At 40.0% G+C, this 16,586-nt stretch overlaps 1 protein-coding gene across 3 annotated transcripts in view; it reads left to right on the top strand.

The window, feature by feature from the left end:
- The window catches only part of CMSS1 (cms1 ribosomal small subunit homolog), a 227,918-nt gene extending 211,383 nt beyond the window's left edge, over window positions 1–16,535 (top strand). For all 3 annotated transcript variants that reach the window (XM_036390416.2, XM_036390425.2, XM_036390432.2), the window contains exons 4-10: window positions 3,338–3,467; window positions 6,353–6,412; window positions 7,112–7,214; window positions 8,655–8,715; window positions 9,548–9,635; window positions 11,255–11,343; window positions 15,888–16,535. In XM_036390416.2, coding sequence (XP_036246309.1) covers window positions 3,338–3,467; window positions 6,353–6,412; window positions 7,112–7,214; window positions 8,655–8,715; window positions 9,548–9,635; window positions 11,255–11,343; window positions 15,888–15,971 — 615 coding nt within the window. In that variant the 3' untranslated portion in view covers window positions 15,972–16,535. The remainder of the gene's footprint in view (window positions 1–3,337; window positions 3,468–6,352; window positions 6,413–7,111; window positions 7,215–8,654; window positions 8,716–9,547; window positions 9,636–11,254; window positions 11,344–15,887) is intronic.
- The last annotated feature ends 51 nt before the right edge of the window (window positions 16,536–16,586 follow it).

A 16,586-nucleotide genomic window follows, 5' to 3' on the forward strand; every position in this document is an offset into this window, starting at 1 on the left:
TGCTGACTTTGACCCTCATTCATGGAGAAAGTTTCCTAGACTTCAAGAAAGACTAGAACCCACAAAAGTGTGCAATAGATTATGGAGAGTAGTGTAGGTGTATCACTTGGTGAGAAATTTAGGTTTTGGGATTTTTAGTATGTTGTGGATGGAAGCAAGATGGAGGACACAGGGTGTTGTCCTGGGTTTCTTCTTCATGCTTCTTCTTTCTTCTTCTTGGGTTTGGGTGGCATTTTGTAATTGGGCAGAAAAGTCTGCATTGTGGGCTCTTTGGGATCAGTTATTGTGTTAAAAGGGAAAATAATCTAGGTGTCAGCTCTTAATCGAATAGATTGGTCTTAAAAGACCTTGTAACAAAAGATTGTTACCCATTTTGTGCTTTGCTAATGAAAAGCTGACGAACTCACATTAGTGAGACTGTTTTACTGATAAGAAATAATAGACTCCTGAGTCTGAACGTGAAATACTATCTCAAGTGCCTTCAATCCAGACCCAAAGAAACCAACAGCTGGTTCTGCCATAGGTTGTGTATGTCTACACCCCACTTGCATGTGTTGCCCACCAGGAAAGGGTGACTGTATGGAAGAAAGGTGGAACTTCAGTTGCTGCAGAATCTGACCCATTCCCACAGTGTGGTCAGGCTCCAGCTGCTGTTCCATCTTTTGAGCCAAGGACTGTCCTTGTTCACTCCTCTCCTCTCTGCATAAGTATATAAATAAATACTCTGTATTGTCCCTCTGGCCGTGCTCCATCCTCACCCACAACAACAAACACACCCTGCAGTCTAAATGGAGATTATCTGGCACCAGGCAAGTTAATTGTCTTTCTGTACGGGGACAGACTGTAAATAGTTGGCACCCTCACAAGGCTGAGGGGTGGCCTTTTTATGTTATGTTAGCCCTGTTAATCATCCAGGGAATGGGAAGAGGGAAGAGTGGGATTTTGCTTTCAATGTGGCTCTGGCAGAGTAAGTGCAGCACTCACTCCGCTGGAGCCAGAGTGAAGGCATGCCATGGCAGAGGCTGGCAAACCCACCTAGCAAGGAACCCCATTCTCAGGCAAGAAGCAGCTGCCTACTTAGACCTTTGCTTTCAGTGGGCCACTAAGCTGACATACACAGCCTGTCAAAAAATCCCATTGGGAAACATTTATTATGTTGATCTGTGGCTTCCAAACAAAGTGCCATCTCCAAAAGTAAGGAGAAGGGGCAAGAGCCCTTTTGTTTTTAAGCATCTGGAAGGAATTGGAAGAAAAATAATAAAACTTCCTGCATGAGGAGCATTTCCCCACAGCACTCCTTGAAGGAAGAGAGTTTGCTCAGGTGTCCCTGCTCTTGCTCTTAAAGAATTTCTCATTGTATCAGGCTTCATCCCTCCAGAGGGCAATAATTTTTCTGAGGGAACCAAGTGGCAAAATGAATGACATAACAGTCCTGTGAATTACACTGAATTACCAAGTAAAATGAGCCTGACAGTTCTGTCCTGCTGTCTGCTAAATCAGAGGTTCCCAAATGTGGGTCATTTCAGAGGCAGCTTGTGAGGCAGGGCTGGGGAAAAGCATCTGGGATTGTTGGGAAGAACAATGGAGAGGTTTGGTTGTGGGTCTCTCAGAGAGGCTGGCTGTGCTCCCACGGCCTCTGGTCATGCTTTGGGAAGGCACTTGTTGCATGGCAGGAAAATACAACAGTGGTAAGTGAAGGGGAATCATGGGAAGGAATGCTGCAGATGGAAGCGCTGCAGAAACCTGCCGAACAGCCAGAGGTCCTCCACAAAGTCTTCCAGGGACTGCAGAGGGCTTTGCACCAGGCCAAAGCTAGACTGAGAGGAAGCCAAAAACACCTCATCTCCATGTCCCTCACTGTCAAAGGTTCAGATGGGGTCTTGCAAACCCCCAGGTGTCTTTTAGCAGGGGTGAAACAGGCAGTGCCAAAGTGGCAATGGCTGGGAGAGGCAGTGCTTGCCTTGCCTTTGCTGGTTTGGCAGCCCCCAGATGGCCCTGCCCTGTTCAGCATTCTGCCCCTCCTGTTGCTGTTATTGGTGTATTTGGAGTGTATTGGGCAAGAGGGACAGACAGAGTGATGGGGAGTGGAAGAGAGGAGGGAGTGGGTGCTGAGATGGAGTGAGGGAAAGAATGGATGAAAGAAAGTCTATCCTTGACTTTAAAATTCCTGCCATACTTCTCTTCAAAATTTTCATTGATCTTTGCTGTTCTGAACTTCAGTCTGCCAAACTGAAGGTACCCGCTGTCCCTTCAAAGCTGCCAAAAATTCTTCCAGATCCACCTCATCTCTGTGAAATCCCACTTTACCTCAAAAATACAGACCCTTTTGCTCATCCTGACCACACCCTTCTGCTCCTTTTCATTTCTGCTTATGCTACCATGTGTCCCCTTGATGATGAGTTCAGTTTAGCTTACACAGCCGAGAAACCTTGAGCTGTCCTTTCAAAATCTAAACACATCTCAGCAAGAACTAGAGAGGCATCACATTCTTGTCATTCTCTCCAGACTGCCTCTATCCTTGCAAACTTGCTGTTTTCTAAAATACTTATCATTTGCTTCTTTTAAATGCTGGCAGATCAGTCAATGGGAACCTTGGGCTATTCTACCCACATATCCCATATGATTATGGCAAAAAATACAGCAATCCTTTCACTTCAGGGAGAATTCAGACCTCTGACTTAGTAACATTCCTAAGGTACAAAACACAATCTTTTTGAACTCATGTTCAGTCTCTAAAAATTAGTAGTTTAAAAAAAAATTACAGTGTGGGAGAGCAAAGCAGCTGTGAATTCCTTCTGCTTGCCCTGTGGTTCTGTTGTTTTAACTAATTTTCATCACCCTGGCATGGTATTCTGTGCATATAGCTAACCATCTTCCCTTCCAAATATAGATAGATAGCTACCCTGTTTAAATCAAAATATAACCACATCACATATTATCATTTGATTCCTGTTGTTATGCCTTAAGAATAATAAACTAAAACAAATAAGGGGGAAAAAAGCCTGAATTTTCAATCTGGTACTAAATTGTAGCAATAGCAACACTCAAAAAGAGCTTTCAGTTATGTTTTTGTTACAGCAGCATTTCAGGTGAGTGCATAAGATTTTTAGTGTTCAGGCTCACAGACCATCTTGTCCAAGTATCTCAGCTTGCATCTGAAGTCTGCATTCCCTCTAAAGGCAATCTTGTCCCATTGTAAGGTGTTTTCCCAATTAAGCCATAATTGAACTGCTATAGCTGTATAAAGATAGGGAGGAACATTTATGTACAGTGTTGTTAGCTAGCCAAAGAGCTGTATAGAAATACCATATTAATCCATTTTACTTGGATTTTTTAGAAGAAGATTTCTGATGTTCTGCAAAAATCTGCTCCAAAACCTGGTGTCCCTGCAGATCTACAAAATCTGCTCAGTCAACATTTTGGTGAAAACCGTTCTGTGATTGAAATAGAGGAATTAAAGCTGTCAGGTAACTTATCCTGTATTTAATATATAAATAATGTTTTTTTCATTATACTATTGACTTCTTTTTCCACAGAGGAAAGAAGACTTTTAGGGCATAATTGAGTTGTACTTTTTAATGAAAATATTTTCTTATTTTTCTTTTTTACTGTATATTAATTTGCTGTTTAAGTTGAAATGTTAGTTTCTTTGGAATAAATGTGAGGTTTCTTGGAGGAATGGAAATGAAACATTGTTTAAATATCTCTTTTCATTATAAAGTATTAATTTCTGGAGCTGACTTTTCTGATAATAATTTTGTGATTCCTAATAGTAGCCCCCAAGATGCTGTGAGAGATGGGTTTTGTTCTGGGATTATCTGAGTCAATGCATATAAGGGGCTGACAGAAATAGACAAAGAAATAATGAGGCATCATTCTCATATGGGTATGAGATTTTAAATGCAGTGGTTTTTCAGGGAGTGGCATGAGTTGAGGTGATAATTTTGGTCCATGTGTGAAGTGACCAAATTTTAGCCATGGGGACCCTTTTTGTTCCCAGCATCCTGCCTCCAGTTAAAAGCCAGATAGAAAAGGCAAAAAGCAGGACAGAGCAGGCTTAGCTTCTGTCAGTTGGAGGTTGCATTGGAGATGATGGCAACATTGAACTTCTTTGCCTCTCCTGTGCAGAGACACTGTCCATTATTTGATGGTAGGGCTCATGAAGAGCAGCAGCCTGGCAACCAACCTGCACTCACCTTTGGGACTTCTTAAACAGTGTCCTATGGCAGCCCCCAGATGGCCCTGCCCTGTTCAGCATTCTGCCTCTCCTGTTGCTGTTATTGGTGTATTTGGGGTGTATTGGGCAAGGGACTTCTTAAGTCAGTGACCTATGCCCAATGCAGAAGCCTTCTAGTCCAGCAGTGCTTTTGCTTTATTAATGCATAAGCCTGTCTCTCTAGGTAAATGTGCTCTTCCTTAATCCCCATGATTCTAAGTGGACCCTTCTTTATTTCTGTGGAGCAGTCTCAGCTTTGTTACTGGATCAAGATAACCTGGAGAAATCCCATATAGATTTCTTTGAAAAGCTTGTGTTAAGTTTTTTTTTGGTATATAAGATTTTTAGGAAATAATAAATTGGTTTGGTTTCTTTCTTATTAAAAGAGCCCTTTGGGCTACTGAAGTCACCCATTTCCATATGTGTTGGATGGCTATATTTTTTCTTCATTTTTTTGCTGGGAGTTGAAGGCTTAGAGTGCCAAGGAGTTTATGAACTTGTACAGCTGTCAAGTCATTCACATCAAAGCACCGAGTAAATAACAAGCAGCTACTTTGGAGTGGTGTGTCCCTGTTCACTGGCAAAGTGCAGAAGGTCAGGGTTGGTCAGAAAGTAAGCATGGTCTCTTGCTGCAGTCTGGAGCTGTGTGTTTCTTCCCTCCTTTCTGAAACTTCTATTTAAAACTGTTGTGAATACTGCAGGGTTACTGCGCTGTTGGTGAGGAGTCAGTGACTGAAGCTGTGTCCTTCAGAAAGGATCTCTTGAGCTGTCAGTCATTAATGAGAGCATGTATTCAGAAGATCAGTCCCTGCCCATCCCCACAAGCATCAAGTGCATCTTTAAACATGATTTTTAAAGTAAATCAGCTGCTGATGCTTCAGTTGTACATACTCATTTCCTTTGAAGCTCAAGTTCCAGTAGATGTCAGCCTCAGGATTTAATATGAATCAGTGCAAAATAAAAGTTTTTAGCAAGACAGGACTTAGAGCCAGGCATTGGCTACAAAGCAAGTTTGTCACGTTGTCTGTTCTCATGAAGATCTTGGATTGATACTCTCAGCATTAGCACCGTGCACCATCCATGTGAACATGAATAATGTCTTTGAAGAAACCTCCTTAGTTTAGAAAATGTATTAGCAAACATCCATGGGCACCCTGAGGGGCTGTGCTTCATGCAAGATGGTGACAAATACGTAAGTCTTCAAGGACAGAAGAATTGTTAATGCTCTGCAAAAGCATGTTGTTCCATCAGACAAAGAGCCCTTAACAACAGTGGCAAGTTTTCAGACCATGGAATTTTAATCACCTTTTTAAGAACTTTGATTTTCTGTATAGGCATGAGAAAGGATCTTCCAAAGAACCTGTTAGGACCTTCCTTGCTGTTATATGAAATTAAATGGCATGTCTGCCACAGAGTGCTTTTAAAAGACGCTGTTAACACAGTGACCAGAGAAAAGAAAGTCAGCAGGAAATGGAGAAAGAGAAAAGCACTAAAAATGCTGTGGAGGTGTTGCACTAGGGTTGATACAGTTAGGTGGGTTGCCACAATATGAAAGACCAGAAGGTGAACAAACTTACTGACAAGTAAATTATTGGTAAATTCTTGCATTTACACGGTATGAATCATTTAGGGGATGTACAAACATATTTCATCACAGGAACATTGGAGGAACAGTCTAGGGATGTAAGGCTTTTGGCTGAGGCTTTGATTCATTGTGGCAAAGACATATGAAAACTTTCTTTAAAGCATGTCATCACACCTGTACTGCAGCCCAGTATTCAAGGTTTCAGGCTGGGAGAAAAAAAAGAAATTGCAATTCAGAGATGTTACCTTCGTTGATTTAACCCATACAAAGTTTCTTCTATGTTAATTTTTGTTTCAGAAATGATAATTTATTGATGATAGTTTATGAAAGTGGGATTCCATCAACATAACTAGTGGAAACATATGTTCTCCCTTTGCTGTTAAAATATTCTTATTTCATTTATTAATATTTTATTGTAATAATAAAATAATTCTATTTATTAATATTTTATTTTATTAATATATATTAATATTTTTATTTTATTAATATTTTTATTTTATTTTATTAATATTTTATTACACCACAAAAAATTTTTTCCTTTATGTTTTCAGATTCCTGCTTTTTGCCAGCCAATGATCTTACCCACAGTTTTTCTTCATACCTGAAGGAAAGTGAGTTTAAATGTTGGTCTGGATGAAAGTTGTATGAAAAATATTGTTAAAACGATATTACTGCATTTTTCATATGTAGCTCCAAATATTGTTTATTATGAAATATTAATAACTTTAGGGCTTTTAATTTTTTTTAATGACAGGTCTTTTTTTTTCTGGCTCTTACTTAGTTTATCGCTTTTTTTTTTTTTTTGGTATCGAAAATGTTCTAGGCTTTCTTATAATTTCTAGGCATTATTTGTCAGTAATTTATTGTGGCTTCATGAGTAGGTGTATGTATTATCTTAGAATGAAAGTCCTGCAGCTGTCTGCTGACATGAACCAAGTGAATTTTTTTTCTCTTGTATATTTATATAGAACTTCTGGTCTGGTAAATGTACCTTTGCAGATGATTTTCTCTGATACAAATTGCCATATGTGGCAAATGAAGACAATAAGCTCGTCACCTTAAAAACTGTTGATTGTTAATGCTTATCTAGTTTCTTCAGTTATGTGATATTTCTGTATTTTATTTATTTTGGGCATTCCATTTTCCAGTTTCTCAGCCATGACTAAATGCAAAAGCGATGCCAAAGTTCCAGACCTCAGAGGAGTCAGCATGTGTGTTCTTGCTGCTGGCTACCATTCATCATGTACTCTAGTAATTTAAAACTGTGGCATGCAGTACTTTCTGTGGCTACAACGGCTTTTCCATTGCAGTCTGTCCTAAGTGGGCGAAGCTCCGGAGAAGCCACAAGGAGAAGAAGTCAGTGGTGATGTTAGTTCTCTGCAGCTCTGCCCTCCGCTCCTTGGAGCTCATCAAGTATGTCAGCAGCAAGGGCTGTGTTGAGGTTGGCAGTCGGTCAGGAGTTTTGGCTTGGAACCACAGGCAAAAAGGCAAAACTGGGACACTGTCCTCTGCTAGCCAGCAAATTCACTGCCTCAAACTGATGCAATATCCCTTCCTTCTTTAAACTCTGGGAGTTGGTGTTGGGTTTTGGACGCAAGTAATGCTCAGTGCTTCAGTTGCCTGGGAAGCTTTACTTTTGTTAAAAACCAAAAGTAAAGTGTAACCAATTTAGGGGAAACGTGGAACGTGTTATACTCAGGAACAGAGTAAGCCCATAAAGCATCATGATCCACCACTAGAAGTCAAGGCTTTGCACTAAAGGCAGTGAGGACATGGCATTTCAGGGCCTCAGATGCCAAGGTGTGTCTGGCCTGAGTGCCTCCAGGTTTGTGTCAGTGTTCTCAGCTGGCTCAGGCTGGCAAAACTGCTGGGCAGAGATGACAGTTTTCAGTGTGCCCTGTCCCTGTTTTTTCCCCTTCTCTTTCCTCCTACTTCTCATGCCAGAAGTTTTGATGACTCTGATGAATTGATGGATACTTCACAAATTTCATGGTTGTCTTCTATGTCTTGACCCTACTTATCTGTCAGTACAAACTGAGATGGAGCTTTGGGAAGTTTGATTCCATGACACAGATATAAGCATAGATAAGGCAGATAAGTGCCAGTCATGCATGCAGAGACTAGCACCTGAGACTTAGGTGATTTAGATGTAGATAAACCTTTAGCTTTGCAAATTAAAAATTTGTTGCACTGTAAGAAGCATGCAGAAGAAGCATGAACTGTCTTAAATGACATTAAACAAATACTGAATATGTTGTCTCCTGTTTGATGAATACAGAACATAGAGTTGTTATGGTGTGCCAAAATGGAGTGTCAGAAAAACAAGTCAAGGTTTCTAACAAATTAGTTTGGTTAATTGGAGTTTGGACAATGTCTGCAGTAAAGACAGTGGCAGCCTAGGTTTTCCCAACAGCCATGCTGCAGAAAGACTTTGAAATGTAGATTCATCCATACACAGATCCTTCCTTTTCTGTACACACACTCATATTCATTAATGCCTTTATCTCAGTAACTGAATTGTTTTTTAATTAGGATTTGGTGATTAACCAGTTTTGAACTAAGCTAGCTGTGAAAGCACAGGCCGTAATATTAAATATTATCTGACAATCTATCTAAACAATATTGCCCTGGTATCTTCCACTGTGTCTGTCCAGTTGTTGATCTCTGTTGATGAGTAGCAAACAAGAATGTACACAGTGTTCAGAGTACAACCAGAGTTCACTGGGGGACTGTGTGTGTGTGTCTCAAACGTATTGAGAAATGCCAGTTGGTTTTTCTTTCCTCATGTGTGGTCTTAAGCCCAACCCTGCTTCTTGCATTTCACCATTCTTTTTTTTTTATTATTATTATTAGGTCAATGACAGCCTTTAAAGGAGATTGCAGAGTCATCAAGTTGTTTGCAAAGCACATAAAGGTAGGGAATTTTAATAGAGCAAGTAAACAGCTAAATAGTGTGATGCGATTTTCTTTTTAAATCCTTTGGCAGTAGTGCCTTTCATACAGTGCTCGTATGAAGTTCCTTGCTTTAGGCAGTGCTTCCTTTGGTAGCCCATTGTTGCAGTGGGAAGAATTTCACTAAGCACCATCTCCAGTAGCTCTGGTGTAACCCTGTGCAGAGTGTAGATGCTTGTGCACGTGCTGAGTTTCACTGTTCACATCCCCATCAAGTGCTCATTCAGTGCCAGAAGGCTCACACACACAGCTCTGTGCAAGCAAACTGTCCACCACCCACCATCCATTGGATTCTGAAAATTGAATGCCTGGATCCCCAGTATCCACACCTGTTAAAAAGCACAAATTATTGGGAATGAATGTATGCTTGGCCTTTGATATAAATGCTGTCAAACATGCAAATGTCATTTGCTTTATTTCACCTTTTTCCAGTATCTTCATCTTGAAAGACTTCAGAGTTAGTTCAAGCTTTTCAGTATTCCAGAGCATTTGTTTAAATGCTGAAGGAATCTTGCTGTTCTCACCTCCAAAAATAGTTGGTGCCATAGCAGATTTTTAAAGTTAAAAAAGATTGAACTTCTAGAGAAGTGTGATGCCCAGCTGGCTTGTTATATTTCTTAAACTTTCTTCCAGATATAATCATCTGACAGTTTGAAAGGCAAATATCGTTTGTTACTTGTTGGTGTTCTAGAAAGAAATACAATGAGATCTGGAATTTATTTCCAACTCCTTGAGAAGAAATTTTTAAACATTTATGGGTTTACTGTTGATTTTTCTTTCTCTCTTCAAATTAGATAAAGGAGCAAATGAATATGTTGGAGAAAGGCATGTTCCACATTGGGGTTGGAACTCCTGGGAGAGTAAAGGCACTAGTGGAGCAAGGTAGGAGAACAAGGAGGGTTTCCTCCCTGGGCAGTTTATATTTAGTCTCATGAGAAGTGAAACTTAAACTGGTTTTTTTTTAGGTTGACATGAACGTTAGATTTGGGTACTAAACTGTGTGGTTCTGTTCTTCATTGTGCTATGTCAGTGAAAACAAGGTCAAGGTTCTGGTACTTTGTTTTATGATCACTTTAAGCTGGCATAAGCCAGTATTAGCAGAGAAAGGCAGAGAAATGCTTCCTCTCACCTGCTAGTCAGTGCTTATTCCCTCTTCTTGCTCCCTGTGCAAGCCCAAGAGTCTTTGGCAGCTCAGAGAAATGACCCCAATTAAACCAAAACCAGCATGCACACAAAATCAGGTAATGAGCAAGCAGAGGTGGGAGACTTCCTCTTTTGGCAGAAATACTGATTTATGCTGACTTGAAAGTGATTGCAAAACCATAATGTGAGATTTAAAGTTCCAGGAAACCAAACACTGCAAGTGGATCAAAAGGAAATAGTGGCAGAAGTCACTGTATCATATGTTACTGTGAGCTTAGTGTAAAATTTTGTGAGGGGTATAGGAAAGATCTGCTTGCTGATTTGATCTTATTTCTCATTTGCCTGTAGTAAAATTAATTATTCTCTAGAAATCTTTTAAATTTTGAGTATTTTTACTTATTCAGTAGACAGTATGTACACAAAGAAAAAGGAACAACAAAATGACAAGATGATAAGGCAATTCTTTCTATTCCTCTTATGCAAGACACTGTCTTGCTCTAACTGTGTTCTCTTGGTCAGGGATTGGCAGTGGTTTGGGACTCTACTGCTCCTTCCAAAAGAGTGCAGGAGTAACATCATTTTGTTGCTTCAACCAACATTAAATGTTGGTGCTCAGCACATCAGCACATTGCCATGAGACTAGTGAGGCACTGGAACAGGTTGCCCAGAGAAGCTGTGGATGCCCCATCCTGGAAATCTTAAATTTTATCCCAAGCTCTAGTTATTTTTTTGACAGTTTAGTGTTGCAGTCACTTAGTGTTGGGTCACTTAGGGAAGGGAGAGGAATCAAAACTGATGGGAAAATATGGTGAGCATCATGTAGAAGACCTGGGAAAAAATAGAAGAACAGCTGAAAAGCAAGTTCAGAAAGGACCTTTTTTTTCATCACCACTTACTTGAAGGATAAAGGAATTCTTCAGGAGCACCACTGACCTGACTCATATTCACAGAGCACCCTGTCCTGTAAATTGCTGAACACTGTCTCTTCCTGTTAACATCAATTTTCAGGTTAGGGTCCTTGTAACTTACCAGTGACATCAGCTGTGGAAATTCAACTCCTGTGGTTTCATCAAGAGGAAGCTTGAGGAATTACTTTCTGGCAGGATGTTAAGCTCTTGACAAGTCTGGCAACAGTAGTTGTTCTGCTTTTGTGTTTATCTTACAAAAAGGCAGGAGATTATGTGGCTAAGGGAGTTTGCAGTGTCGGTGCATTAGTTTTCCAAGCAGCAAATATAGTACTTAAGTGTACAAAGATCAGTTTCCTTGGAAACAGACAGCAAAAGATGTAAAAGCCAAAAATCATTTTGATAAGCACATGTAATATTATCTTGGTAATAAAAATTATGTTGCCTTTTTAGATGCCCTGTGCTTAAACTCCACGAAATATATGATTCTGGATTGGAACTGGAGAGATCAGAAACTGAGGAGAATGATGGACATCCCTGAGGTATTGTAGATGTTATATTCTGTGTATTAGCTACTTTTGTTGGTAGCTCTCAGGTCTTGGTCAGTACAGTTCTTTCTGTAAAGCTGTCTTCAGTGGGAAAGGAACACAAAGAAGTTCCCATTGACTGAGAAGTCTGTACTCTCAGGTCTCAGAATTATCTCCTGAAAAAGAATTTTTCCTTTATTGTTGCAAGTCACAGCTGTGACTTCTATGGTTGTGCTGTGAGTTTCACCTGTTTATGCTCCATGGATATTCTACCTGTCCTCAGGAAGCTCCCTCAGCAGGAGGACTTTGTACAGAGTCCTAGACCTCGACAAATGAGAGAGATGGGCATCACAGACTGTGTGAAATTTAACAGAGGGAAGTGCTGGATTCTGCACCTGGAATGGGGCAGCCCTGGATGTACAGACAGACTGGGGAATGAGACAGTGGAAAGCAGCACCATGGAAAGGGACCTGGAGGTCCTGGATGATGGAAAGTTGAATCTGAGCCAGCAGTGCCCTGGAGCCAGGAGGGCCAGCCCTGTCCTGGGGGCATTGGGGACACCATCACAGCTGGGCAGGGGAGGGGATTGTCCTGCTCTGCTCTGAGCTGGGCTGGCCTCACCTGGAATATTGTGTGTAGCTCTGGTCACAACATAAGGAGGGTATAAAGCTCTTAGAGAGTGTCCAAAGTAGGGTCATGAGGATGGAGAAGGTCCTTGAGGGGAAGCCCTATGAGGAGGGGCTGAGGTCACTTGGGCTGTTCAGCCTGGAGAAGAGGAGGCTGAGGACAGACCTCACTGCAGTCACAAATTCCTTGTGAGGGTGAGAGGAGGGGCACTGCTCTCTGCTCTGTGGTGACCAGGGACAGGACTTGTGGGAGTGGCCTGAAGTTGTATCAGGGGAGGTTTCAGTTGGATATTAGGTTTTTGATCCGGAGGGTGGTTGGACACTGGAGCAGGCTCCCCAGGGAAGTGGGCACAGCACCAGCCTGACAGACTTCAAGGAGTGTCTGGACAATGCTCTCAGGCACAGGATGTGACTCTTGGGGTGTCCTCTGCAGGGCCAAGATTTGGACTTGATCCGTCTGGGTCCCTTCCAACTCAGCATATACTGTGATTCAGAGAAAAGTTTCCTCAAAAAATTAACAAAACTATGGCCAAATGTGTATGTTTCTCCACCTGAGAGCAAGATAACATCACATGAGTAAATCTACAGACAGTTCTCATGTTTTTTTCTTTTCTTTCTTGTCTTTTTTTTTCTTTTTTGTTTCTTTTGACAAGAAGTAGGGTACAAAGAACTTAGATCCATCCATCACTTGTACACTCTTTCTAAGATAATTCCCAATTCTTTCCAGTTCTGTGATCCAGCTTTTCTATTTATTGCTGTAACAAGCTGAGTTTACAGTATGTTGTGGAGCATCACCTATTTCTAGCCAGATGAAGAGGCAGTTTCCTCCATTAATGCTTGTTGGAAAGCTCCCAATTTCCTGCACAGTGTCTTGAGGTTTTGTGCATTTAAAGAAGGCCCATACATGGCAGGAATCTCCAGGGAAAAGATTGCATATAAACATTTAAAAAGATTGCATATTCTTTTGCACATAAACATTAAGTGAAACAAAGTGAAGCAAATTTCACAAGTGAAACAAATTATCAGTCATTAATCCATCTACGTGCTTATCTAAGTATTTGAATGTGCTGCATTTTACAGCCCCACATACACAAAACAAAACTAAAAAAACACATTGAAGAAATGAAGTAGCAAAAAAAAAAACCTCTGCCCTTGCTTTTTTGGTGGCAAGGAGGCTCCCTCTTGTGGCTAATACATAAGGCTGTTTTTGTATAATACATAAGGCTTTTTTTGTATGATGCTTGCACTTACCTGTAAGTTTTTTAAAGAACAGAAAACATGAAATCACAGACAGTACAGTACAAAATCACAGGCAATACAAAAGGTGTTGATGGCAGTGGGATGGATTTTTTAAGTCATCTGAAGTCAACATCAATAAAGTAAATCATAGGTGATCCACCTCCAAAAAATGAAGATTATGTTGCCACTATTTCATTTTGGGCTATTGCAAACCTCAATATTGCAAACCTTTCAGCCCGCTGTAGGCAGCATCATGGTAGTTCTGTGTGTCTGTCTAGAAATATAGGCCTAAAGTTGTGACTCCAAGTCTGTTTTATGAAGGCAAAATACCAAGGCTGTCTTAGCATAAAAATGTAAAGCTTAGTTCAAGTTAAATCTGGGTAAGTAAGAACACTGGACCATCATATATCGTGTTAGGATAAGCAACAGATATTTGTGTGTGATTACAGAATAGTGAATATATAATTACAGAAAAGTCTTCACACTGCTCTTGGCTCATGGAACACATCATAAAGGAAGGTTTTTAACATCTTGGGCTTTATAAGTGGAGTATTTTGCAGGTATTTATCCCACTGCAGACATCAGGCAGATTCCTTAAGTTGTGTATAAGGAATGTCAAAAGCGAAAGACACCCAAATAATGTTTTGGTGATATTTTAACATCACATATAAACCAATGGGATGTTCTAGCAACTTGTGGGCTTCAAATATGGAATACAGTCCTAGTCAGCCTTTCTCATTGTATAGAAAAATGTCAAATACATGCTATGAATACTCATAAGCTGTCTCAAAGAGAGGAAATACAGTAACAAAGGCAATTTTTAGAATAGGCTGTTTGATGTACTAATTTCTTCCACCTGTTTTAATTATGGAGGCAAAATTGTACACTTCAAGTTAGAAACTCAGCATACTGGCCTATTTTCAGTGCAAACCTCAATTATCAATAATTTCTTTGCATACTTAAGGTGCAACATTGCTGAATTTCATTGTTTTTAAACCAGAAAGCAAGAACAACTGGAAGCACATGTCCATTGTACTTGCTGATGTTCAGTGAAGAATTATGTACACAGCATTATATTTATATTCTAATAATATATTAGAATATTATATTATAATATAATTATTATAATACTATCTTTATATTCTAATAAATATATGAATTTAAAAGCACATGGATCTTCCCACGTGGCAGTTCTGTATGCCATCATATCCACACAAGGGATGGTGCCCCGATCCACTGCTCTGTCAGCTCCCTCAGCATCTCATTAGTTAATGTTGCTGGATTTTTTCATTCTCTGTTCCTGTGTCTCCCACTTCATTCATCCCAAACAATGGAGAGAGGAGATGAAAGCTCTCAAAGAAACCACAGGAGGAGTGAATGAGTTTGTCAGATTTTGTCTTGGCACACTGGAATTGAAGTAAAGCATAAAGGTGTAAATAAAAATGGGTTGTATACTATTTGATCTGACCAAAGGACAAGCTTCCTTTCAACAAAACCCTGTGACTGTGGTCACAAGGGTTTTCAGGATGAAGAAGAGACGAGAATGTTGACTCCATGATCAGAAGGCTTGATTTATTATTTTATGATATATGTTACATTAAGACTATACTAAAAAGAAATGGAAAGGAAAAGGTTTCTTCAGAAGCTAGCTAAGCTAAGAATAGAAAAGAATGAATAACAAGGATCCGTGTCTCAGACAGAGCAAGAGCCAGCTCTGCCATGAGTGGTCAGTAAATCCAAACACCCACAGGAGACCAATCATGGGTCTACCTGTTGCATTCCACAGCAGCAGATAACCATTGTTTACTTTTGGCTGCTGAAACTGCAGCTTCTCACAAGGAAAAATCCTAAGAAAGGATTTTTCATGAAAGATGTCTGCGACAAAACCCAATACTGTATTGTGTGCAAACAATACACACACCAAGCCTTCAGTAAATTTGAAAATATGTTAAGTTTAAGTTGCATATGTCATGAAAATAAAAGGTTTGTGAGAAAAGGACTTGTGATAGAAAGACAACTGTGTTCACCTTCGTGTAGCACATCCAGTTTGAAGTTGAGGCTGGCTGGACTTTCTTACATCATTTATTCCTCTGCAAAGTGGAGGCATGAAAGAATATAATCCTGAGAGAAAACCTGCAAACAAGGGATTTGTAGGTGGTAAGAGGGAGCTATAAGGAAACTCTGGACTAAGCATGATGATAAAGAATCTTGTGTTCCCTCTGAAGTATGTAGTCAATATTTACTCTGTAATACATTTTTCTCTTTAGATAAGCCATAAGCCATGGCCATATCAGTGTCATAAACCAAGGTACTTTGTATTGCAGCACAGGCAGACCTGACCTTAATGCTCACTTTCATTCAGGTGTCTCAGACACAGACAGGGCTGTGCCTCTTGCACTGCCCTTGATCTGCTTTATGCCAGTCTGGAAAGTTCTGTAGGGATTCTGCTGCCCAGGATGGGCCTTTTGCTGTGGTGTGCTTTATCAACTCTGCCAATGACAACCTTTCTGTAGCCATGTGCAATGGGGCTGCAGGGCAAATGATGGGTCTTTTAAAAACTGGAAATGTTCTAGAGGACCTTGTGTAGGAATCTCTTCTTTAATTTCTAGTCCTATAGTAAGGTGCCTGAGTAAATAAATAATGGTATCATTATCAGTAACTTCTTATGCTTTCTTTGATTTTTGTTTTCTTCAGATAAAGAAAGAAACAATTGACCTACTGGAGAAGAGTATTATAAAGCTGTGCAGAGATGGATCTGTGAAGCTGGGACTCTTTTAATGAGTTTACCAACAAGGAAGTAATTTGCAGCTGCATTTTACTATTATCCTGCCTGCAACTGAATTTTGACTTTTCAGAGGTCACAATACAGAAGGCACATTGCAACTTTTTCTGAGTTTTCTTTTAATAAAAGCCCAGAAGTTTTGTTTGTAGTTCTAGTATTATTTTTATTGCAGGAACAATGTCATACTGAAATCAGAGTTACACTGCTTTCACCTGCTAGATTTACTGCTACATGTCACAAGTAAGACTTTGAAGATGAGCACAGCTCAGTTTTCTGTTCCCTCCCTGTGCTGTCCCAAATGAGACATGTATTTCTCTTGTGAGAGTGGTAATCTATTTGCTCTTGGGGGTCTTTGAAAAAGTTGTATGAATTTCAGTAACATGTTGAAAAGGTATTTTTCACCTGTCTGTTCTGGAGCTAACCAAATGCTACTTTTTGCTCTTACATGATAAATTATCTGTACATTATACTGAGATTTTATTTTGGTTAAACTGTTGAAGTGTGCAAAAAGTATTCTTATGTTTGTCCATTTAAATTAAAATGAGGTGATCTCTGGGTTATTCTTTTGTTATTGCAGATAGTAGGGAATGGATGGATTCTTTTTCAGAGAA

Source organism: Molothrus ater, chromosome 2, assembly GCF_012460135.2.
Source record: "Molothrus ater isolate BHLD 08-10-18 breed brown headed cowbird chromosome 2, BPBGC_Mater_1.1, whole genome shotgun sequence".
Taxonomy (NCBI): domain Eukaryota; kingdom Metazoa; phylum Chordata; class Aves; order Passeriformes; family Icteridae; genus Molothrus; species Molothrus ater.